Source organism: Hyperolius riggenbachi, chromosome 1, assembly GCF_040937935.1.
Source record: "Hyperolius riggenbachi isolate aHypRig1 chromosome 1, aHypRig1.pri, whole genome shotgun sequence".
In the NCBI taxonomy this organism is placed as follows: domain Eukaryota; kingdom Metazoa; phylum Chordata; class Amphibia; order Anura; family Hyperoliidae; genus Hyperolius; species Hyperolius riggenbachi.
The window spans coordinates 358,716,746-358,743,259 of record NC_090646.1 but is presented as its reverse complement, the minus strand read 5'-3'; the positions used below and the strand labels follow the sequence as shown (position 1 = coordinate 358,743,259).

At 43.3% G+C, this 26,514-nt stretch overlaps 1 protein-coding gene across 4 annotated transcripts in view; it reads left to right on the top strand.

The window, feature by feature from the left end:
* EPS15L1 (epidermal growth factor receptor pathway substrate 15 like 1) overlaps positions 1–26,514 on the top strand; it is a 260,710-nt gene that overhangs the window by 132,779 nt on the left and 101,417 nt on the right. For all 4 annotated transcript variants that reach the window (XM_068234205.1, XM_068234203.1, XM_068234202.1 and 1 more), the window contains one exon: positions 9,316–9,448. In XM_068234205.1, coding sequence (XP_068090306.1) covers positions 9,316–9,448 — 133 coding nt within the window. The remainder of the gene's footprint in view (positions 1–9,315; positions 9,449–26,514) is intronic.

The following is a 26,514-nucleotide window of genomic DNA, read 5'->3' as shown; positions in this document are numbered from 1 at the left end:
GAGTACAGCAGTGTGGTGTTGGAGCTGGTGGTCTCTGTAAGAGTTTTGATGTGTGTGATTGTTTTTTTGTTATAGGGTGAGCCTTGTAATGCAACTCTAAGATCGCTATCTATTAAGTACATCACATGAAAGAATAGCCTGCTGGACATCTTTAAGAAATTGCTGCCAGGCATGCTTATCACTCTCTCCTGTTCATGACAGCCATCCTAGATGACATGGAGCAAGAAGTTTGTGACTTTGGCATTAGCTTCCTTTAAAATGGACACAAAACGAGCTCCCTTGTAGTACTGTTGACTTTGATTATGTTTGAGTCCGTGAGTCCGAGTCTCTCTCTCTTTCTCTCTCCTATGGGCGCTGCGGGGGGGGGAGGGGGACACACACGCGTGAGTCGTTTGTGGCTGCAGGGAAGCAGAGCGGGGAGGCTGCAGACATCGCTTCTGCCAGCACCCGCTCTGCAGGAACGGCAGGATTGCCTGCCGCGACAAACGACTCTGGGGGGACACGTGCCATCCCCTTCCCCACCCGCTGCTAGTATTGGGGAGGAGAGGAGGCAGGGGGGAGGAGAGAGAACGGAAGCCGCCGGCTTCATTTATATACATATATACGAAATAACATCTATGCTGTAAGTATAAAGCCTGATGTGTAGCCGTGTCACTAATAGAGATGGAAATCATTCTGCGTTGATGCTGATTTATGCAAATGTAAGCACTCTCTTTTCTTTGCTCATGAAATCAAATAATTTGATATGTTGTTAAAATTTGGTTTGGTGACTACGAATTAAAGGGTACCTGAGAAGGATGAAAAGAAACATTTTATACATACCTGGGGCTTCCTCCAGCCCCCTTCAGGCTAATCAGTCCCTCGCTGTCCACCTCCACCATCTGGATCTTCTGCTATGAGTCCTGGTAATTCAGCCAGTCAGCGCAGTCCGGCCGCATGCCACTTCCACAGCCAGGAGCGTTCTGCACCTGCGCAACAGTGCTGCGCAGGTGTAGTACACTCCCGGCGGCGGAATGTGTGCATGTGCACTACACCAAACTGGCTCAAGTACCTGGACTCATAGCAGAAGATCCAGGTGGCGGAGGAGGACAGCGAGGGACTGATTAGCCTGAAGGGGGCTGGAGGAAGCCCCAGGTATGTATAAAACTTTAATTTCATCTGTCTCAGGTTTACTTTGTTACACAGTAGTACTATACTCCACATATGCACTCACCACAGAGCTGCGGGGAATCCACTGAGAATGTTGTGCACATTGAACACAGAGGTGTTGTCTATCACCCATAAACCTGGTTCAGATTGTGCATGAAGAATGTGTAATAGAGGAAGAATCTTCTCATTCCCCTGCAGAGTACTTGCGCATTACTCTTACATGTACCCACAGTTACATTGCCTAGGGCCTGATAGATGTTCTTTGTTCCGGTCTGTACCTTTTATAAGTACTCTTACCAAGGACTAGTTTTAGTCTATGACTAAAGGTAATAAATATAGCAGTCTCCATATCCTTCTCACTTCAGTTGTCTTTTAAAATTCCTAAGCGTTAGCAGTTAAGAGACGAATTTTATGTTACATACTTTCAATCAACAAGATTGTAATATGCAAATTAGAGGAGTCGAGGAGTCTGAGTCGTGGAATCCTAAACTGAGGAGTCGGTGGAATCCTAAACTGAGGAGTCGGAGTCAGTGGATTATCTTACTGACTCCACAGCCCTGGTTTGAACAGGTGTGCAAACTATGTTTTTGTATTTTATTTTATTTTTTATGTAGCTAGATTAGCGTTATGCTACAGGATGTGATCAGCTTAGATGTAGATACAAGTTGTAATAAAAGTGCAAGTAATGTATAAGTGAGTGACAATGGGTGTGATGCATGAAGCAGCATCAGACCCAGGATGTGCTAGAGTCTTCCCTATTTTACAAGTGGATATCTTAGTGATAAACTTTGCAGTACCTGCAGTGCATTTATAGGAGTACATCATGAAAGCAGGCAGATAACTGAGAGAAATATCTGTGTAGCCTCCCACTCATTCTTGCCTGCACATCTTGGCTTTCCAACACTCAGGTATTCGAAAAAAATAAATGAAATAGAAAACCACCTTGCTTTCACAAACTCCTGTGATCTCTGCACGAATTTCAACGGCTACCGGATAGTGATTTGAAATAGATGTTTTTTTCAGTATATGTAGCAAATACAGTTGGTACCCACAAAAACAGTGAGGTGGTTTGTTAAAGCCCTAGTTCATGTACATTTTTTTACAAATCCATTTCACAGAAATGAAACTACTGTTAACATGCATTAAAAATTATATTGCCGGAAACACATTATGCAGTATAAAAATCTAAATTGAAAACTGCAAGTTGTCAGTGGACACCAGGACTGCTGTGCAAACAGTCACGTACAGTGGTGTTGTATGTGACACTGACTCTCGGTCGTTATGGAGGTGTGATGTGGTTGATGGTATTCAGTGTAGATGATAATACCCATCATCTCACCAGCTGGACCTGGATTGCACTTGGCCACAGATTATAACGTAACTCTTATATACAGTACAGTGGGATGCGAAAGTTTGGGCAACTCTGTTAATCGTCATTAGAAAACGTTATGCTTTATGCTGTGACCACACATACTCATGCCTATGCTGCAATTGTTGCTAGCTGGTTTGGCGCTAAGCTGTGGTTGCAATCATTCCCGTTTGTACAATGTATATAATTTTAAAAGTACCAGACTGAATGTGCCACAATTGATGAGCCTATCCCTGATAATATTCTGGTTATGCTTGTCTTTTACAGTCTTTGTATTGAATTGCAGGGCTGTGTGAGGCTTTTTCTAATTTAACTCTGGTTTAAAATATTTGTTTTTGTATTATTTTTCTTGCTTCTCTTCATCCATACACCAGGTTGTCTTGTGGTTCATTTTGTCTAGCTTGTCTCTCACCTTTTGTTGATCTAGGTGGCTTTTCCTCTCTCCTACTTGTTACATTTGTTGGGTTTTTTTTGCTTTGTTTTTTTGTTACAACTACTTCTCCTACCTAATAAAATAAAGTGTCCCTGCATCCCATGTCCCGGTCAGTGCTTTTCTGCTACTGCGCATGTTTTGCACTGACACAGCCGTTGGGACAGGACGCAGGCCAGGAGGCGGGCCGGGCGTGTGCAGGCGGGTGCGCACATCGGTGACAGACCTAGAGCCCAGGGGCGTAACAATAGACCCTGCAAGGGATGCATCTGCAGGGGGCCAAGGAGCCACAGGGGGCCCAGTGGGGGGAAAAGTTTTAAAGACTGACAACTAAGGGCATGGAGAGAAAACTTATTCTGCTCTCGTACCATTGTTATATTGACTACATGTGTCCACCACACATATAAGGAATCATACACACTTTGGAATTTGTACAATGTCCCCGCTCCCTAGGGTTCGTAAAAAAACATCTGTCTCACACTGCAGAAAAGTTCTGATGACTTCATGTACAATGTTACAAACAAAGGAGTCACAGGTTGAAAAAAAGTTGTAGACTGGCCCTTATTCAGCAATCCCTCAGAAGAGATTCCTAGATTCTTATCACACACAAGCTAGTGACCTTATGGTGTGTGACTACAGACACAGTGGAGTGGGTAAGATTGATGTCTGACTGTGGCTGCCTGATTGAGATCTTGTTGTCTCATACTGAGTCCAAGATCCTGTAATTACCGTATCAATCAGTGACATTCTGAATGTTTTGCCAAAGTTACAGTGTATACTATATCTTATGTTCAGCATGTCGTTATTGTTCCTCCATATAGCATGTGCTCTCATGTAGTAAAATAATACAGCTGTGTGTGTATGTATGTACTGTGAGCAGAGCTGTGACGAGGGACTTGTCGGCTGCAAGGGGCTGGAGGAAGCTCCAGGTAAGTAGATCTGGGGGTAGCATAGATTGCCTGACATTTCCTTTAAGTCTAAGTGTTTTTATCTGCATGGGAAAAACACATTGGTCCTCAGTTTTCCTGTGCAGAACACGAGAGGGATGGGGGGGCCCCATCCAAAGTTTTGCAGGGGGGCCCAGTGATGTCTAGTTACGCCCCTGCTAGAGCCCGTTTTTAAATGGGCTGAGGTCACTGGTCTCAAATAATTGCTGAGCATTGGTGAATGGACTGTTGCTGTCACTACCAATATGGTGGAATTAAACTACCATGTATGATATTTACTAGTGGTTTCACATATGTTTATGGTAGTGGGCTGCACTGGTCTCTTGCATCAAATAAGCTGCTAATTTCAGAATAAGGATGGCCTTCTATTTTTGCTTTTGGTATTCCTGTTAAAAGAAAAAAAAATGGGTTAAGGGATTTTTTTTTTTTGCCAATCACTGCTGTTAACAGGAAGTGTGATGCAGGCATGTTCTACTTCTGGAGAGGACTGTGTTTTAAAGCAAGATGGTTCGCCAAATCACAGTGGAGTGGTACGTCTCACAAACGATGCTAAATGGTGGCGGATGGACTTCTCCTTCAAAGGACAGCTGAAGCGAGAAGGATATGGAGGCTGCCATATTTATTTCCTTTTATTAGTTACCTGGCTATCTTGCTGATCCTCTGCCTATAATACATTTAACCATAGATCCTGAACAAGCATATGCAGTTAAGGTGTTTTTGACATTATTGTTGGATCTTACAAAATTGGCTGCATCCTTGTTTCCGGTGTGTGATTCAGTCCCTACTGCAGCCAATTAGATCAGCAGGACTGCCAGGCAACTGGTATTAAAGGGAAATAAATATGGCAGTCTACATATCCCTCTCGCTTCAGCTGTCCTTTAAAGAGACTCTGTAACAAAATTTTGTGCCATATTTCTTCTGTCCTATAAGTTCCTATTACAGTGTTCTCCCCAGAAATTTTTTCCAGCCGGGTGGCATGAAAAAGTAGCCGGGTGGGGCAAGATCAGAGAATACAGGGCTGGCGCTTTTCTGCACAACTCTGATTACAGCAGATGAGGAAGTGAGCCGATGACACCCGGGTGCTCACCAAAATTAGCCGGGTGGAGCACCCGGCTAAAAGAGCCTGGGGAGAACACTGCTATTACTGTTCTAATGTGGTCTGTCTTACTGCGGCCTTTCCTACTTGCACTGTCTCTGTAATAAATCTTATCTCCTTTCCTCTGTCGTGTCTGTCGGGCTAAGGCTGGAATGTGTGGAATGTGCAGCACTGCTTGTCATTGGCAGAAGCTTTACACACCCCCTCCAAGCTCTGCATGAGTCACACCAGATAGCTGTTCACAGCCTATGATACTGTGGTTAGAAGCCATGTCATTTGTTTGTAAACACTGCCTAAAACTGTTTATTACAAACCAGGATTGCAGCAGGGAGTGGCAGAAACAGCACAGAGGGGCACAGGAGAAAATAAGGAATAGAAGGGTATGCTTTTTATTGTAAGAATATTAGAGTACAGATTCTCTTTAAAGGAGTTCTCTGGAGTTTAAAAAAAAACCAAAAACAAACAGACACTTACCTGGGGCTTCTATCGGCCCCCTGTAGCTGTCATGTCCCCTGCCGTCCTCCTACGATCCTCCATTCCCCGCCGCCGGTCCCGGTCAAATTCTACCTTCAGCGAAACTGCGGCTGAGCGGCCGTGGCTGTGTACTTGCTCGCTCCCGCTCGCATCTCCAGGAGCGCACTATTCGTCTTGTTAGACGAATAATTGACCAGTGCCGGTGGTAGGGAACGGAGGATCGTAGGAGGACGGCGCGGGACATGACAGCTACAGGGGGCCGATAGAAGCCTTAGGTAAGTGACTGTCTGCCTCTTAGGGCCCATTCACACTACGGCGATTAAAGCGGGCGATTCCCGCTAATCACCAAAGCACTAGCGCTTTTTAAAGCGCTAGTGCTATTCTGACCTATGGCAGTGTTCTCACTGCCGCAATTGGCTCCGATCGCGGGCATTTTGCGATTAGCGCCAATCGCGAAACGCGTTACCTGCAGAATTTTTGCCGTGATTCTGGAGCGATCACGGTACAGTGCTTAGTATAGCGCTGATCGCGATCACTCTGAATCACAGAAGTGTCCCGTGATTTTTACCGCACTAATAGCGGTAAAATTACTTGCGCAAAAAGCTAACACTTAAGCGCTAACGTTTTGCAATTTCAGATGTGAACGGGGCATAAATCATTCTGAGATTTCTGATGTAACAGGATTTTTTTTCAATGGACATACATTTTTTTACCCTAAAATGTATATGTGTTCAGCCAGCCAAAGAGGTATGCTGGCCATTCGTCAGTGAAGCCATAAAGTCTGTCTGAAAACTACCTTGCTTGTCACCTCCCAACTCACATGTTTAGGTAACATAAATGCTGTCGGTAAGAGCCATGTCACACGGGCGACTAAGTTGCTAGCAACTCCTTTAAGCAACTGAACTTCAATATATTTTAATAGCGTTTACAACACTAACAATTAGTTACTAGACAACTAGAGTACCTGCAACATCAGGCTGCTATGATTAGCAAAAAGTTGCTAGTGGCGCAAACAGCCGTGTGACATGGCTCTTATGTTGTTTACACCATGTGTGCTGTTGTCAGCTTTGTTGCACCCCACACAGTGTGCAATCTGCATGAATGTCTGAAAGTCCATGTGCTGTCTATTGCTGTGTACTGCAACTGGACAGTGGGGTGCATATTTGTGTAAATGGAAAGAATTTCCTTTGTGTTGTATTATACTGTGGCTGAAACTGTGCGTGTTTTAGCATACATGTGCATGATAAATGCACGGACATGTCAAAAAGTGTGAATGAAGTGTGTGACCTCATGCACGTTGTATATGTCTTTGTAGTAATGGCGGTAGTGCGCATAATGGTTGCACCCACACCCCAAAAACATACATATAACTTCTATGACTTCTCTGTAAAAATTAGCCCTAGACCACTATGGACAAATTACTATGGTAGGGATTAGATTGTGAGCTCCTCTGGGAGACAGTAGCAGGATATATATATATATATATATATATATATATATACATACATACATACATACATATATATATATATATATATATATATATATATATATATATATATATATATATATATATATATATATATATATATATATATATATATATATATAATATTCTGTAAACAGCATTGTGGATGATGTTAGCAGCACTATATAAATACCAATTGATAATCTCAGTAAAAGTGCTTTCAGTGCATTTTAGTGGCACTGTGTATGACCAGGAAACACTTCCCCCTTCTCCTGTATTGGTATCAGGTAGTGTTTGTGTCACCCCAGGTATCAATATTTGTCAGCCTTTGTAGCTCACGTCCTCCTGAGATATCACTGATCACTGTTCGGAACCATAGATATTAGTATTAGGTCACCTTTGTGACGGCCCCTTGCCTGCTAGGTAAAGTTTTGGGTAACCTTTATGTTCCCTAACTCTCAGGCATATTATGTAGCTTGTGAAGTAATTGGGTGAAAAACTCCCTGCCAGGCACTTTAATGGTCTTTCATTTTCCATTAGCTATTCAAAATTCTATTTTTAGAAAAAGGAAAGCAAAACACATACAAGGAAGGGGTGTGAAAACAAGAATAGGAGCTATTGCAATAACAGAGGATCAGCAATTCCTCAAATGACTGATGAACAAAATATTGAGGATATAGAAAGTATTATTTGTCTGATGTGCCCCTTGATTTGCACCTTTCAATGCTTGCTGAGAGGTTAAAGGGACCCTGACGTAAGAGGAAAACAGAGGCTTACATCTCCATCCCCTTATAAACAATGCTAGTTGCCTGGCTGTCATGCGGAGTCTTGGCTTTAGTTATTTTGAAGTCACACACCTGCAACAAGTATGTGGAGCCAGTGGAGTCAGACCAGAGCCAAATCATCTGATCAGCATTCTGTTTCTGGGCCAATGGCTTTAACTTTTGGAGGCAGAGCATCATCACAGAAGTAAGAACTGGCATTGTTTGTTAGAAAATCAAGATGGCATCCTCCATATTCTGCGCTATTCAGGTTCCCTTTCACGTTTAGTCAAGTGAAAAAAGTTTGTAAATTTGAAACATTTAAACATTCTATTATTTGTGCAAAAAAATATTTTGTGAATAATATATGGAGGTGAGAGACAGAGTAACGCTGATGGACTTGTATATGGAGGACATGGAAGATTGTAGATATCGATGACTTATTATCTCTTATTGATAAATTTGAACATTTTCTGTTTTTGAATTTGAGGGCATGGTGGGTGAGAAAAATAGGTGAGAGCCCTATGCCAGTGCATACTGGAATGAAGCCTAAGGTCTCTATACTTCCCTCTGTTGACTTTAAAGGACAACTGTAGTGAGAAGTATATGAGGGCTGCCATATTTTCATCCTTTTAAGTAATACTAGTTGCCGGGCTATCCTGCTGATCCTATGCCTCTAATGCTTAGCCATAGCCCCCGAACAAGCATGCAGCAGATCAGGTGTTTCTGACATTATTATCAGATCTGACAAGATTAGCTGCATGTGTTAATCAGACACTACTGCAGCCAAATAGATCAGCAGGGCTGCCAGGCAACTGACATTTTTTCAAAGGAAATAAATATGGCAGCCTCCATATACCTCTCACTACAGTTCCTGGGCGTTAGGGACGAGCTCAGCTCGTCCAGTAACACCGCAGGGCACTGCTCAGGCCCTGGTGGGTCGATTTAGACAAATTTTTTTTTCAAACACGCAGCTAGCACTTTGCGAAAGAGGGCCCCTGCAGACCCCGTGCGCAGCCTGGCCAATCACCGCCAGGCTGCGCTGTGGGGTGGATCGGGACTCCCCCTGACGTCACGACGTCAATACGATCGTCGCCATGGCGACGGGGGAAGCCCATTCAGGAATATAGTCAGTGAGGTCCTAAAAGGAATTGATTAGGATCCCAAGAGGATGGATAATAAATTAGAGAAGGGTCCTTAGAGAGCTCATGAAGAATGAGGACATTATCAGTAAAAAGTGTTAGAGGAATGTAGTAATTATGCCAAAGGGCGTGTATCCTGAACAGATGCTTAGTTAAATGATATTTTGTGCTGTGAACCATTTTCTTACGCTCTGTTACCCTCCATTGTTGATTGGTTTAATTGTAATTTAGAGCGGGGCTAAGCTGGTAGAGTTCTCTCTGAAAAAGAGTATTAAGTGATTTGTGTAGAGGAATATTGTGCATGTTTTTACTAAATTTCATTTTATTATTTTAGATTTCATATTTTTATTTTGTGATTATTTGGTCCAGATAAAAGGCACTTCTAATCTTCCAATGTATTTAATTTAGGATATCTCTTATAATTGCATTCGAGAACATCTTATTGTTTTCATGTATTTAGCCTCTCTTTTTTCTCTCAGCACCAAGCTCCTGATCCATTTACAGCAAGTTTTCCAAGCACTGGTTTCTCAGAGGACCCATTTAAAAGCAAGCATGACATGCCAGCACTGCCCCCCAAGAGAAGTGTTCCACCACGGCCAAAGCCTCCAAGTGGTAAGCTACATGTGTTGTGCCGTAGAATATTTTTTCATTATCCTTAATGCTTGGGAATTTTCTGCCTATTGTGTTTAAAACATGCTTAATAGAGATTTGGCATGGACAGAGCTTTCTTTGTACTGAAGAGGAGTTAAATAAATATGAAATGGTGTAACTTTAAGATCTTGTGGTAGAAGCATTTCTGATATCATGCAGTCAGAAGACTTCCACTAAATATTAAGGGGTTTTGTCAACTCTGAGGTGTAAAGATGCCCAATCCTAACTTTTATGCTCACACTTGGGAGGTACATTGTAGTGTGCTGTAAAAATGGTGCCAGTCTGCTTTGTTTAAGGTTTGTTTTCCCACTGAAGTTGTATGGGTTCTGGCAGGGCCGGCGCTACTATAGAGGCAAAGGAGGCAGCTGCCCCAGAGCTTGTAGGGGTTCCCAGTGGCTACAAGAGGAAAAAAAAAATTTCAAATCGGCCTTATAGTTTTTGAGAAAATCGATTTTAAAGTTTCAAAGGAAAAAAAATACACATTTAAAAACCTGCCGACTTTAACAGTTAATAGCAAATCCACCTTAAATGCTAGAAACCCTAAATTTGCAGGATATGTTAACCACTTGATGACCCACCCTTTACCCCCCCTTAAGGACCAGCGCTGTGTTTAGTAATCTGTGCTGGGTGGGCTCTGCAGCCCCCAGCACAGATCAGGTAGCAGGCAGAGAGATCAGATTGCCCCCCTTTTTTCCCCACTAGGGGGATGATGTGCTGGGGGGGTCCGATCTCTCCTGCCTGCGTGTGGCTGGCGGGGGGGGCACCTCAAAGCCCCCCTCCGCGGCGAAATTCCACCCTCCCTCTCCTACCTGCTCCCCCCCCGGAGATCGGGGCTGCACAGGACGCTATCCGTCCTGTGCAGCCAGTGACAGGCTGTCCCCTGTCACATGGCGGCGATCCCCGGCCGCTGATTGGCTGGGGATCGCCGATCTGACTTACGGCGATGCTGCGGAGCAGCGCCGTACAATGTAAACAAAGCGGATTATTTCCGCTTGTGTTTACATTTAGCCTGCGAGCCGCCATCGGCGGCCCGCAGGCTATTCACGGAGCCCCCCGCCGTGAATTAACAGGAAGCAGACGCTCGCGCGAGCGACTGCTTCCTGATTAATCAGCCTGCAGCTGGCGACGCAGTACTGCGTCGCTGGTCCTGCAGCTGCCACTTTGCCGACGCGCGTTATGAGTGCGCGGTCGGCAAGTGGTTAAGGAGGTCATTGGGAATAAGAGGAAAAAACTATTTTTCAAAAAGACCTTATAGTTTTTGAGAAAATCGATTTTAAAGTTTCGAAGGAAAAAAGTATACTTTTAAATGCGGTAAATGTCACTTTCAGTGGCAAACCTAACGGTAGTGTAATTTTACATGTTTTAAAAAGAAAGAGCAATACATTTCCTGACGGGGTTTCCAGGGGGTCCATACGCAGCCACATCGCTTTGGCCAGGGATCGCTATACAGCCGCAATATGGCTGTATGAAGATCCCTGCCATTTTTTCCTATTTTCCCAATTTTTTTTTATGTTTAGAGTGTGGGAATTAAAAAAAAAAAAAAATTATTTGGAGGTCCCCCTCCTGAAACTTTTTAACCCCTTGTCCCCCATGCAGGCTGGGATAGCCAGAATGTGGAGCTCCGACCGATTGGGACTTCACACCCTGACTATACTAGCTACAAAAAAGGTCCCCTAATGCCGATTTTTGTTCCGGGGTATATGTTGGGGGGGCCCCCCAGGTTTATTTTGCCCTGGGGCCCCATTGTTGCTTAAACCGGCCCTGGGTTCTGGTCAGGGCTATGGAATCAGATTCAGAGTTGTGGAACGGGCTTTAGAACAGTACCTAAAATTTTGAAAGCTTGCAAGAAAACTATGTACAGTTAAAGGGAACCTTAACTGAATGGGGGGTAAAGAGTTTCACTTACCTGGGGCTATTACCAGTCCCCTGCAGCAGTCCTGTGCCCTCGGAGCCGCTCTGAAATCCTCCGGTCCCCTGCTGTCACTTAGTTTCGTTTTTGACGACTCACCATTCGGCCGGCCGCCATGCGTATTATTGGACGCATTCCCTACTGCAATTAGCGCTGTTGCGGACCGCAACGCGTACAAAAATACGCGTTGTCGCATATCTACGCGTGCGGAATGCGGCAACGCGTATTTTTGTACGTGTTGCGGTCCGCAACAGCGCTAATTGCAGTAGGGAATGCGTCCAATAATACGCACGGCGGCCGGCCGACTGGTGAGTCGTCAAAAACGAAACTAAGTGTCAGCGGGGGGCCGGAGGATTGCAGAGCGGCTCCGAGGGCACAGGACTGCTGCAGGGGGCTGGTAATAGCCCCAGGTAAGTGAAACTCTTTACCCCCCGTTCAGTTAAGGTTCCCTTTAAGGTGGCCATACACTTTTAAATAATTTAATTCGATTCTATGCCTATTTGATTAATCTGCTGGGAATCTATTCCTGAACATGTCATATCAAACGGTTTTTGATCAATTTTGACTAAGAATCGATTAAATTGCGGAAAATTTTAAAAAATCTGGGGCGGGGAAAGGACATTGGCAGATGGATGGCCTATAGCTTTGCACTGCAACAAACAGTGCAACTTTGCAATTTAATCAATATTCTATAGAATCCCTACTGGAATCTATTAGAAATTGATGTGCAGTATATGGTAGGAATCAATTCCTTTTGAATCGATTCTTTTCAGAAAGGAATGAATTGTTTTGGAACATTGGGTGGAAATCTAAAGGTGTATGGCCAGCTTTAATCATAAATTATCATCTCAACTACAGTATAGCTACATCATCAGTGACGTCATCTAAGCCACGAGGATCTAGATATCAGTGCTGTGGAGTCGGTACAAAAATCATCCAAATCAGACTCCTCAGTATATGAAACCTCCAACTCCGACTCCAGGTACCCAAAATTGCATCGTACCCTCGACTCCGACTCCACAGCCCTGGTAGATATACAGTGCACTGAAAAGTAGTCACAGCGCATCACTTTTTCCACATTTTGTATGTTACAGCCTTATTCCAAAATTGATTAATTTCTTTTTTTTCTCAGTTTGTTTATCAAGGAAAACAGGATCAAACCCCACAAATTATAAGACATTTTTTTTAAGGCAAATTCCTTTTCAGTAGGTTTTTATAAGGGGTAAGGCTACATTTATAGCATCTACCCACTTGAAGGTAGTCCAAAAATGTGATTTGTTCTATCTCATCAGTATTTCTTATTGGTATAGTGGCAAAGCAGTCTGTTACAGCTTTTGTGGTATCTGGCCAGACAGTGACACTAGCTATAGATTTTACACCCAGACATTATCAGTATTCTCATTCATGGTGTCACACAAATTTAAAATTGAGCTTTGGCAGTGATTACATGTCTTGTATGTTGCCCTCTTTCAACCAACAAGGAAAATACATTAGTTCACTAAAACGAAAAATGTGTGTAACTACTACACAGCCTGGTTTCGGTGATTAAAAAAAAAAGTCTTGAAACACATAGACAATAAACATAGAGTTCTAGCCAGAATTATTGATTGAGCAGAGAACCATTTGGGAGGGGGGGGGGGGGGGGGACCTGACTAGGCATGTAGCAAACACAGAAGCTAATAAACTGCTTACCATGCTCCTGCACAGGTCCCGGCGGCGTTAATTGCTATTCCTTGTCCAGGCCGCCATGGAGTGTAGGGGAAAGACATAATTTGGTTTCCAGCTATTGCTTGGGGCCTACTTCCTGCTTACATGGAAGCAGACATATTGTTAACATCCCGTGTTTACCAATTAGTTGCTCTGGTGTGGCAGAGGATATTCCTGAGCTGACACAGTTGAGAGATCAAATTACAACCTGTAATTAGACACGGATGAGGGGGAATTCGATAGGCTAAACTCTCTAAATACATACAGGGTGCATTTCTCTATGTTTTCCTTATGTCCTGTGCAAGAGTTCAGGTCCACTTTAACCAGGACCTCAGGCTTACACCCCCCTAGTGAACAGGATATTTTCCCAGAACGTCTCAGGACAGCAACCCTGAGATATGTCTCCTTCCACATTCACTGGACAGGAACTAGATTAAACAATTTGCATAATTAGATAGGCAGGGCATACACACACACCTATATATATATCGTCATTTCCTTACCCCCTCAGTTGTTTTCCTGTCCAGCAGGATGCTAGATGTAGGGGGTAAGGCTTGGCCACCCATGTGAGTCCACAGGAGCCGCGGCTTGTGTGATTCCCCTTTGTCGGCGCTGGCTAGTTGCTCAGCGCGGGATCATGCTGTGCGCACTGGCCTCTCCCCTTGTGCTATGTTCGGAGGACAAGCGGTGTCTGAATCCGGAAACTGCCCGCCCTAGGGTCACGTGACAGGCGCCTCAGGCGACCGGAAGTCGGAAATCCGGAAGCAGGAAGTTCCTGGCCCGGCGTGCGTTCCAGCGGCCATTGCAGCATGGGAATCAGCGTCGGCTGACACACCAGTCTCAGCTGCAGGAGATTGCCGGGAGGAACGCTAAGGGGATTACCACAGGAGGTAGGAATCAGCATTAGGTTAATGCACAATGGGTGGGCTTAAGCAATTATGTTAAGCAGCTATTTAAGCTGATGTCCTAGTCTCACTATGAGTTTGACTATGGAGGCTGCCGATGGATCTTCCTCCCAGGGCTCTGTGGAGACAAGTTCCGTACCCTCTCTGGTATGTAACATTTGAGATGATTGTTTACATATCCTTAAGAGAGTTATTAGGCTTGGCTGAGCTAATGGCTGGTATTTGTTTTTATTTCAGCCTAAGACCAGTTTCTAAGTCTGAATCCAAATCCGGATCAAGACAAGACAAAACTGATAAAGCTGATAAGCCTGACAAGCCTGATAAACTTGATAAACCTGATAAAGCGGACAAGACTGCATCACATACTGGTTCTAGAACAACGCATAAATCAGGGAAAAGATGTGCTATATGTGGAAATTATATGTCATCTACCTCAAAAGTATTATGCCAAGATTGTACTAAAAGGGTGGTTAATGAGGAAACCCCCACTATGTTAAAGGAATTGAAAGGATGGATTAGATCTGAAATTTCTTCCGCTGTACAGACTATCAGGGCCCCAGAAGCGGCAGTATCGAATGTACAAATGTCTTCAGTGCCGGTAGCAGTCTCTGCGGTTCCAGCAGAGTCAGAGATCCCAGGGCCTTCAGGTTCAGTTCCTTTGGAGGGCCCCACTTTAAAAAGGAAGAGGAGAGATGCAGATTCTGAAGATTCAGAAATGTCAGAAGGGGAATTGGATATTTCATCTCTGGAAGAGATACCCTCAGAGACTGAAAAATCTGCTGATAAAACTATAAAGAATCAAAAGTTTGCTTTTTCCACAGACTTTATGAAGGAATTATTAGCAGCTATGCATGAAGCCATGGGTATTACTATAGAGCCAAAGACCCTATCTCCTTTAGACCAGATGTATGAAACTTTGTCAGAACCCCAATTGACTTTCATTCCAGTACATAGTAGCCTTAAGGGAATTATTAGGAGTGAGTGGGATAACCCGGATAGGAGGGCTTTCTGGCCTAAATCACTAAACAAAAGATATCCTTATAGTCCTGAAGACCAGAAGTTTTGGGGCTCTGCACCCAAGCTAGACCCATCTCTCTCTAAAGTATCCAGAAAATCAGATCTTCAATTCGAAGATTTTGGTTGTTTAAAGGACCCAATCGATAAAAAGATGGACAATATTTTGCGAAGAGCATGGGAAGCAGCATCTTTAAATTTCAAACCCTCTATTGCATCCACAGCGGTAGCAAGATCATTAAAAATTTGGTTAGTAGAGGTCCAGTCTCAGATAGCCTCAGGGGTATCTAGGGAGGAAATTTTGAATTTTTTCCCCAAAATTTTGCATGCAACAAATTACCTATCAGATGCTGCTGATGATTCAGTTAGGCTCACAGCAAGAACCACAGCCCTGGTTAATTCTGCCAGAAGAGGAATCTGGGTGAAAACATGGCAGGGAGATACTTCCTCTAAGTCAAAATTGTGTAGTATTCCATGTGAAGGAGGCTTGTTATTTGGAACCAAATTAGAGGAAACACTTGAGAGGTCTGCTGATAAAAAGAAGAATTTCCCATACAAAAGAAAGATTTTCCGCCCTAACCGGTCCTTTCGTGTTTCAGGAAAGAGCGAACAGGAAAACAAAGGGAACCAGAGAAGAAGATGGATTCCCAACAAGTCCCAGCGTTCCAAACCCAATGCTCCATATACCTCGGCAGGTCAACCAACAAAACAATGACGCCAGGGTTCCAGTGGGGGGCAGACTAGCTCATTTTTTCGAACATTGGCAGTTAAAATTCAAAAGCAAGTGGCTACTGGACATTATTCTCCAGGGATACAGAATAGAGTTCATAACCCCACCTCCATCTCAATTCTGGGTGACCCCTTCCCCAAGAGCTCCAGTTCAGGCTCATACCCTCCAGTCAGAGATAAACTTGCTATTGGAGAAAAGAGTCATACGGAGAGTCCCAAGATGCCAGGAAAAACTGGGGTTTTATTCCCCAGTCTTTCTAATAAGGAAACCTCAAGGGAGTTACAGGTTCATCTTAAACCTAAAAAAGCTAAACACCGCAGTAAGATACAGAAAGTTTCGGATGGACAACATCCGCTCAGTATTAAATCTACTACAGGAGAGCTGCTATCTGACATCATTGGATCTGAAAGATGCGTATCTGCATGTGCCGATTCATCTGCACTCACAGCAGTTCCTGAGATTTGCAGTGGTGTTACAAGGAGAGGTAAGACACTTTCAGTTTGTCGCCCTTCCCTTTGGGTTATCATCGGCTCCATGGCTATTCACAAAAATCATGGCAGAACTCTTAGCAGAACTTAGACTTCAGTCTGTTCAAGTGATATCTTACCTAGATGATTTACTTATATGGGGACCTTCTGTTGAATCGGTGGGGTCCCAGACTCAGTCCACAATAGACTTCCTTCAGTCACTGGGGTGGTTAATTAATTGGGAAAAATCATCTTTTCAGCCTCTCCAAAGGATGGAATTTTTGGGGTTTGAAATATGTACCACTAATAAGAGACTGTTTCTACCTGATAAAAAATTTTCTCTGTTGTTAAAATCTGTTCTCTCCTTTCAGAATCTGAAAACCATATCCCTGAGGAAAGCGATGGCCTTGTTGGGCACAATAACCTCATCTTTCCCTGCAGTACAGTGGGGCCAATTACACTCCAGAAGTCTTCAGAGTTGGATCCTGTCGAAATGGGACAAGCGTCTCTCCTCTCTGGACAAGAGAGTTATAATTCCTTGGAGTGTCAAGCAGTCACTACTGTGGTGGATGGAGCCACAACATCTGATAACAGGGAATCTTTGGGAGTTTCCAACCCAGTGCATCATAACGACAGACGCGAGCTCTTGGGGATGGGGAGCGCACCTGAACTCTCTGACAGCTCAGGGAAAATGGTCAAGCCATATCAGCAGCAGGTCTTCAAACAGCAGAGAGCTGCAAGCAGTTTGGGAGGCCATACTGGCATTCAAAGTACATATATCAGAAAACCATGTGACGATACGTACAGACAACAGTACAGTGGTGGCGTACATAAATCACCAGGGAGGTACAAGAAGCAGGTCGCTGCAACAACAGGCGTCAAGGATTCTGCATTGGGCAGAACGCAATCTCAAATCCATAAGAGCAGTTCACCTAAAGGGAACACTAAATTGCCTAGCAGATTACCTGAGCAGATTCAATCTGTCCCAAGACGAGTGGAGTCTCAACGACCAGGTGTTTCGCCAGTTAACAGAATACTGGAAGATTCCTCAGGTGGACTTATTCGCCAGAAGGAACAATGCGAAATGCCAGAGGTTTTGCTCCCTTTGTCCCCAAGACGAGCCGTGGATAGTAGATGCCTTCTCGATCAGCTGGAGCCATCACAGAATGTACATTTTTCCGCCTCTACATTTGATTTCCAGAGTACTGAACAAAATCTATCGAGACCAGGCGGAAGCAATCTTGATTGTCCCGTATTGGCCAAAAAGACCATGGTTTGCTCTGCTACAACGATTAGCTTCGGATCATCTGATCCTTCCAGATCAGGAGGACCTGTTAACTCAGGGACCGGCGGTGCATCCCAATCTGAGCCTTCTTCATCTTTCAGCATGGAGCCTGAATGGCAAATACTGAAAAGTAAGGGCTTTTCGAATAAATTATCGGAAACACTGTTACAAAGTAGGAAGAAGGTGACGCGCCAAATATACTCTAAAGCCTGGAGGGTATACAGCAATTGGTGTGAGGTGAATTCTAGAGACACTGGTCATTCCAATTCAGTTTTAGAATTTCTTCAACAGGGTTTCCAAAAAGGTCTAAGTAGTAGTACATTGAAAGTACAAGTTTCAGCATTGACAGTCTTTCTTGACAGAAAGTTGGCAGAAGAAGAAGATGTCATCAGATTCTTCAAGGCACTTAAGAGAATTAGACCAACGATTCATAACAGAGTACCGTCTTGGGATCTGAACACTGTTCTGCAAGGGTTATGTGAGCCACCCTTTGAACCACTGGCGGATAGTTCTGATAAACTTTTAACTATCAAAACGGCCTTTCTTCTAGCAATAACATCAGCCAGAAGAGTGGGGGAATTACAGGCACTGTCAATTCTGGAACCATATTGTGTTATAAGCGACGACAGAATTACACTTCGTCTAGATACCTCTTTCCTACCCAAGGTGGTTTCGAAATTCCACAGGTCTCAAGAAATTTTCCTGCCTTCCTTTTGTAATAACCCTTCCAATCAGAAAGAACAGAAGTTACATTGCCTAGATGTCAAGAGATGTCTTCTGGAGTATCTTCATCGTACTAAGTCCTGGAGGATTTCCAATGCATTACTAGTGTTATTCGCCGGAAAATTCAGGGGTAAACAGGCCTCAAAATCAACCATAGCCAGATGGATCAAACAGGCTATATCTCTGTCTTATGCTCAACAAGGCAAACAGCTGGCTTCGACTGTCAGAGCTCATTCTACCAGAGCAGTATCAACTTCCTGGGCAGAGAGGGCAGGAGCATCAGTTGAGCAAATTTGCAAGGCAGCCACCTGGTCAAGTCAGAACACCTTTGTGAGACATTATAGGCTAGATGTATTATCTAGTGCCGACTTAACGTTCGGCAGGAAAGTGTTGCAGGCTGTAATCCCTCCCTAAATATTATTCTTGTTTATCATCTCAGGGTTGCTGTCCTGAGACGTTCTGGGAAAGCCCAAAATTACTTACGGTAATTTCTTTTCCAGAAGTCGGAAGGACAGCACCCTTACTACCCACCGCTATTTCTATTAAAAGTTATTGGAAGCATCATTATGTGCGGAGTCTTTTTTATTAACTGAGGGGGTAAGGAAATGACGATATATATATAGGTGTGTGTGTATGCCCTGCCTATCTAATTATGCAAATTGTTTAATCTAGTTCCTGTCCAGTGAATGTGGAAGGAGACATATCTCAGGGTTGCTGTCCTTCCGACTTCTGGAAAAGAAATTACCGTAAGTAATTTTGGGCTTTTCATTACATAGGGCTGTACAGCTTTGTTAGCGTGCTGCACAGCCCTACAACTCAGCACACAAATCATTTTTACCTCCTTTTAGTGTCCTTAATAGGACACTCTGCCGGAGGTCTCTGATCGCTGCTGCTATCTTTATTTTTATTTTTTATTATTAGCAACAAAAGGGAGGCTTTTCCTCCCTCCCTCAGCACTGCTCCCCACCTCTCATAGGCATTACCCTATGAGAGGCCCCGCAGACCGAGCCGCTCTGAGGTGCAGCCCAGTGTCCCTCGTACTGCGCTGCAGGAGATCACATCGCTGTACAATTGTAAACAAAGGGGAATTCTTTCCCCTTTCGGCTCTATACAGCCTGCTAGCCATGATCACCGCCGGTGTACCGGCAGGGAACGATCGCGCATGCGTGCACGCTTTCCCTGCCAAAGTGCAGCTCTTGACGCCATTCGGGGTTATGCGGTGCTGGGGCTGCCGCCGCTGTCACGGGCGTTGGCGTGACGCGGTCGTTAGGTAGTTAAATAAGCGTCCCCTCGAAAAGATTTATTAGCGGGTTTTGTTCCCACCACCCTGTGGAAAGGACAGGTCATTGCAGCAAGGGCCAGCTTTGCACAAAACTGATACGCCATTTTTAATTGGCTCCAGTGGACAATATCAATTACTGGGATCATCTTTCCTTCAGAGTTTGCATTTGGTAGATTCTTCACAGTAGATTCTCTTGTACATGTACTCTCTTATTATATATATTATGGGGAATCCACTAATGCTTCATGAAACCATAGTTTGTCTTTGTGATGCCCACAGCAATTGAATAGTCCTTACAATTCTGGTAGAAGGACTCAGAATTGAAATTACTGAGACATATTTCAGTCCAGTTGGTGACATTTTATTTGCATTGTCCTGTGAACAGTTACATTCAACATGCAGAATACAGTGAGCGGCATCGCTGTTATCTTGGCTTTTAAAAACCCAGATGCTGAAGCTGTTTGACCGTGTACCAACCATTGTTTGATTTGTTTCCACTTACACAGAGCACTTGTTATTGCCATGTACAATTATGCTACCACATGCTGGCCCCATATACACCAGCGTGTGGGTTCCTACCACACACCTCAACACCACTGCTGTGTACTAACCTCTGGGTACTCCCACTCACACAAAGGCGCTAATAACCACCATGTTAGCAGTAACTACATGTTTACTTCCTTCCAAGTGAGTTCAGAGTGCAACAAAGTTGAATTAGTTCTACTGCTCAGAAAGCTGTAACACCAGCTGAAGGTATCTGCAGTTGTGAAACTGTTCTGGTATCTGAAATGTTTGCACTCCTTTGTGCTGATGTGTGAAGCAGTTTGTCATTCTTGGTTGATTATGTTTCAGAATTAATTGTTTAAGCACTGTTAGGAGCTTTATAAGTAATGGTATCTTATAGTCCCAGCTGCACAAGTAACATTCATTTGTGAAACTACAGCCTTTGGTTATGCATTCTGAACATCAACTTTCCAGTAGTCAATAAAGCTAGAAATGTTCAAATCTAAGATTAGAACAGATATGCAACAGTGGCTACACATCGCATCTGTTTGTTTATAATTCTACTTTTATGAAAAAGGACAACATAAATAAGAAGTGCTTTTCCCTCAAAAAAGAATGTTGCATTTCTGAAACTTTATTATGTAACATTATGGTCAGTTTTGACGCAAATAGTTATTCATGGAGTTCTTCAGCTAAACACCACAAAGCTAACTAAAGAACAGGCACAATATATATAAGAATGCATAGTACATGACCATAGGCAAAAGCAGGTCAATAGGCAGAATGCATGGAATTCAAGGGTCAGAACTGGATAATCAGAATCACAGATTTAGTGCCAGAACAGGTGTGTCCACAAGTTCAGCAGCACTAGCTTCCATATAATTTTGGCAAACCCTGATGCACTCAAGAGCCTTTATAAAGACAGTCCACATGTGATGCTTAATTAATACCCAGGCAAGTGAGGAACAGCTTCTGGTGACACAAACAGTGAATCCCTCTTAGCAGTCGGAGGAGGTGGGCAGGGGCTGGTAATCTGCTGTGGTAATCTGCTTTGTGCTGGGGAAGGAACTCCCACTCCTGGAAATATCCAGACCAATATCAGGTATTCTGCCCGATCCAAATAGTGGATAAATTCAGATGAATATTGTACAGTATGTCATGCAGTCGACTGGTGTGTCGTTCAGACAACTTTGTTCCAGAGAATACATGCATATGGCGTGTGAAATGCCATTTCCACTTGCCCATGCTGTATTCAATCAACATAATTGTTTGGAATAGCTGCTTTGGAGTGAGAATAGACATGCGTTTATAGTAAAGCTTATTATACTGAGACGTGACTTGAAGGTTCTAAAACTGTGAGACATACCTAAAGTCACAGGGGTTTCACTTATTAGTATCTTGTCATTTGCACAGACACTGTCAGTTACACTTCTGCTGTTAGCAGTCATCGTCATCAAGAATGTAACGGTTTTAAACTCCTTCCACGATGCTTTCACCTGTAGTTCTGTGAAACTACCCACCTGTCTTTCACAAGTGTTTTCACAGTTACACGTATCTGCTAAGTAACAACTATTCTTATACAGGAAAACCACTCGCCTCTATCGTATCTCCAACTATATCAACAATATCGGTGCATCCTTTTGAAAAGGATGCTTCTCTACGTCAGGGCTTCCCAACCCTGTCCTCAAGTATTACCAACAGTACTTGTTTTGCAGAAAACCACAAACGTGCACAGGTAATATAATTAGTGTCTCAGCAGAGCTGAATAACAGCCTTTGTGGACTTCCACAAAACTTGCACTGTTGGTGGGCCTTGAACACAAGGTTGGAAAGCCTTGCTCTATGTGATACGAACGAATATTATACATTAATTACACTTTAACACATACTAGTTCTGTAAGACCCTCACCTTCACCTGACCTCTCTAGAAACATTTCTAAAGAACTGCCACACTTGCTAAATTATATGACACTATGATAACTAGAAATAATGAAATGATCTTGGCCAGAGTCAGTGTAAAAGCTGAACTGCAATGTGCTGTTATAATTTGGGATTATTATTTTTTATTCTTTTGTCCCTCAGAGGGGCTCACAATCTAATCCCTACCATAGTCCTATGTCTATGTATGTATTGTGTATTGTATGTATCATAGTCTAGGGCCAATTTAGTGGGAAGCCAATAACTTATCTGTATGTTTTTGGAATGAGGGAGGAAACTGGAGTGCCCGGAGGAAACCTATGCAGTCATGGGGGGAACATGCAGCTAGTGCCCTGGCTGGGATTTAAACCAGACACCCAGTGCTGCAAGGCGAGAGCACTAACCACTATGCCACAGTGCTGCAAATAATTCCAATTTGACGCAGAACTATGCAAAAAGTGTTATGCAAATTTATGCAGCATGAATATGGATCAAATAAACTCTACCTTGGCTTTATTTTATTGGTCCATTTTAAAGCTGCATTAATTTACATAATTCTGCATGAACTCAGAATTATTTGCATTTCATTAACCGTCCCTAGGTATAATATATACATAGGTAGACTAATGAAAATCCAGCACATCTCTTCCTTCAGTATTTTACTTGCAACAAAATCCATTCGGGAAACCCCAACAGAGACATTAGTGAAATATTGTAACAATGCTTGAAATATGATGTTTATGTTGAGTTAAAGTGGATCATGTTTCATCTGTATTTATAAGTCTAAATAATCAAAGCTCTAGTATAACCTTATTTTTTTAAATGTGCTAACCACTATAGGAAAAGAAAGGTGTAAAGCAGAACTGAGATTAACAGAGCCTGTAGTAACCATGTAAATACGTCTTTATTTGGACCCTAGAACTTAAAAATGCAAATGAAGTCTTTGAACAATCTTGCTGTATATTCAGTGCATTTACCACGTAAATTGAAAGTGTTCCTAAACTAACCTGTCTGTAAAGCGGACCTGAAGTTAATACACACAAGTTCAGCTGGTGATAGGATTGTATTTGCAGCTCTACCAGCTAAGAGTTCATTATACAAGGCCTGACATTTAAGTTTGCAAACTCATCCTAGAAACAGTGTTGTATATTGTATTTTTTGGACTATAAGGGCCCTTTTCCACTAGCGGCGTTTGCGATGCTGAATCGCAAAATCGTAAACCGCTAGTGATTTTGAAATCGCTACAGTTTGCTTTTTAACATAGGAATCGCGGTAGGTAATTTCCACTACCGCGATTCGTTTTTGACTCAAACGCGATCGCACCGCGGAGCGTTCTTTCCCGCGATTTTGCTATGCAGTGCATTGCATAGCAAAATCGTGAACGCAATCGCCGGGAAGTTTCCTGTTCTGGCGATTCAGCAATCGCTAGCGTTTAGCGCGAACGCTAGCGATTGCTAGTGGAAAAGGGCCCTAAGACTCACTTTTTCACCCCCAAAACTGGGAAGTCACTGTGTCTTATAGTCCAAAAGCAGGGAGTTTCTGACTTGTGAACGCCTGCCAATACAAACCTCCAACCCGCTGCAACGTCTGAGACTCCCTGTACTGTGCCCATGCAGAGGAGGAGACACGGGGAAAAACGGAGGACCCATGAGGGACACAAAGGGACATAGAGAAGGACACAAGGAGGACACGGAGACGCAAGAAGTACAGAGGGGCATGAGGTACAAAGGGGGCATAGTCCACAAGATGCTCCTTCACCATGGATGCACCAGGTTTGATATATATATATATATATATATATATTTCTTCCCCTGATTTTTGTCCTCTAAACCTAGGTGTGTCTTATGGTCAGGAGCATCTTATAGTCCGAAACATACAGTAGCTCATTGCTGAATATCACTACGGTCACCTTTGAAGTACTCCCCTTGACAAAATATGCTCCAACTCCACCCCCAGTTCCCCCCTCCTTTCCCCCATGCCTAGTTTGCACTTCAAAGTAATTGTGTAACTCTCTGTCCCGATATTACTCTTGGCCTCCTGAATGTCAATCATCAAAGTTACTGTTTTTTAATATTTCCTTTATGTTCAGTTAAGGAAAAAAGTTACTGAGGTCCGGATCAGGGCGAGTAGGGACGGTTTCCCAGTAAAATTATTTGTTTACTGGCTAAAAAAAAAACCCCTATAGTGCTGTGTTAGCAACAATGTTTTTGACTCTTTATTTGGAATGGGGAAACTGTTTTGGTTGGAGAATTGGCTGACTTCCATTGTGCACTTTGATTCAGGGTTGTCAGAGTTGTCTTTGTATACAGTCATGGTTCATTACCAGTAATGTTTCCTTCACATTTTCTGCATTGACGTTATCCCCATAAACTTGGACTAATATGTCACTTATTCCACAGCCACTCAAGTTTAACTGAATGTTTGTTCATTACTTTACTCCATTCTCCCATATTACTGAGACTGCACACGCAAAACACACCTCAACAATAATCAATGCCACTCAGTAAGACACTGCCAAATGTCAATACAAACACAGCTGTGAGAAACTAGCACTACACCGCAGCCTAATGTTAGTCTATGGGGGAGTTCACATACTCCACGTTGTGGTATGCTGCGCCGGAAGTGCCCTTTCCTAATCAGCATCGCACATGCACGGAAGCGTATTTCAGAAATATGCTTCCGCGCACGTCATCGATTGCCAAGCAGGAAGTGAGCATCACTTCCTGCTTAGCCGGATGCCAGACGTGGATTATCGTTTACTAACGTGATAATCCCCGAAGGCCTGTTGAAGCCAGCCTTAGGATTTACAGCGGGACCACTATACAGGGAGTGCAGAATTATTAGGCAAATGAGTATTTTGACCACATCATCCTCTTTATGCATGTTGTCTTACTCCAAGCTGTATAGGCTCGAAAGCCTACTACCAATTAAGCATATTAGGTGATGTGCATCTCTGTAATGAGAAGGGGTGTGGTCTAATGACATCAGCACCCTATATCAGGTGTGCATAATTATTAGGCAGCTTCCTTTCCTTTGGCAAAATGGGTCAAAAGGAAGGACTTGACAGGCTCAGAAAAGTAAAAAATAGTGAGATATCTTGCAGAGGGATGCAGCACTCTTAAAATTGCAAAGCTTCTGAAGCGTGATCATCGAACAATCAAGCGTTTCATTCATTCAATAGTCAACAGGGTCGCAAGAAGCGTGTGGAAAAACCAAGACGCAAAATAACTGCCCATGAACTGAGAAGAAACAAGCGTGCAGCTGCTAAGATGCCACTTGCCACCAGTTTGGCCATATTTCAGAGCTGCAACATCACTGGAGTGCCCAAAAGCACAAGGTGTGCAATACTCAGAGACATGGCCAAGGTAAGAAAGGCTGAAAGACGACCACCACTGAACAAGACACACAAGCTGAAACGTCAAGACTGGGCCAAGAAATATCTCAAGACTGATTTTTCTAAGGTTTTATGGACTGATGAAATGAGAGAGTCTTGATAGGCCCGTGGCTGGATTGGTAAAGGGCAGAGAGCTCCAGTCGGACACTCCAGCAAGGTGGAGGTGGAGTACTGGTTTGGGCTGGTATCATCAAAGATGAGCTTGTGGGGCCTTTTCGGGTTGAGGATGGAGTCAAGCTCAACTCCCAGTCCTACTGCCAGTTTCTGGAAGACACCTTCTTCAAGCAGTGGTACAGGAAGAATTCTGCATCCTTCAAGAAAAACATGATTTTCATGCAGGACAATGCTCCATCACTCGCGTCCAAGTACTCCACAGCGTGGCTGGCAAGAAAGGGTATAAAAGAAGAAAAACTAATGACATGGCCTTCTTGTTCACCAGATCTGAACCCCATTGAGAACCTGTGGTCCATCATAAAATGTGAGATTTACAAGGAGGGAAAACAGTACACCTCTCTGAACAGTGTCTGGGAATCTGTGGCTGCTGCACGCAATGTTGATAGTGAACAGATCAAAACACTGACAGAATCCATGGATGGCAGGCTTTTGAGTGTCCTTGCAAAGAAAGGTGGCTATATTGGTCACTGATTTGTTTTTGTTTTGTTTTTGAATGTCAGAAATGTATATTTGTGAATGTTGAGATGTTATATTGGTTTCACTGGTAAAAATAAATAATTGAAATAGGTATATATTTGTTTTTTGTTAATTTGCCTAATAATTATGCACAGTAATATTCACCTGCACACACAGATATCCCCCTAAAATAGCTAAAACTAAAAACAAACTAAAAACTGCTTTCAAAAATATTCAGCTTTGATATTAATGAGTTTTTTGGGTTCATTGAGAACATGGTGGTTGTTCAATAATAAAATTATTCCTCAAAAATACAACTTGCCTAATAATTCTGCACTCCCTGTATAATGAATACAATCCAGATGCATTACTAAATTCAGTTGACATTCTCCCAAGAATGAAAAGTCCAGGCAAATCTGCCTACCCTCATTCATTTGGCGGAAATTAGTATGGTTGAGGTGACCCAGTCATAAAGTCTTTAGGGAAATTCCGCTAATGTGATTGGGTGGACAACACCTTCTTGATGCAGGTGTGGAGGGTGATCAAAGAACACCCTGAAGG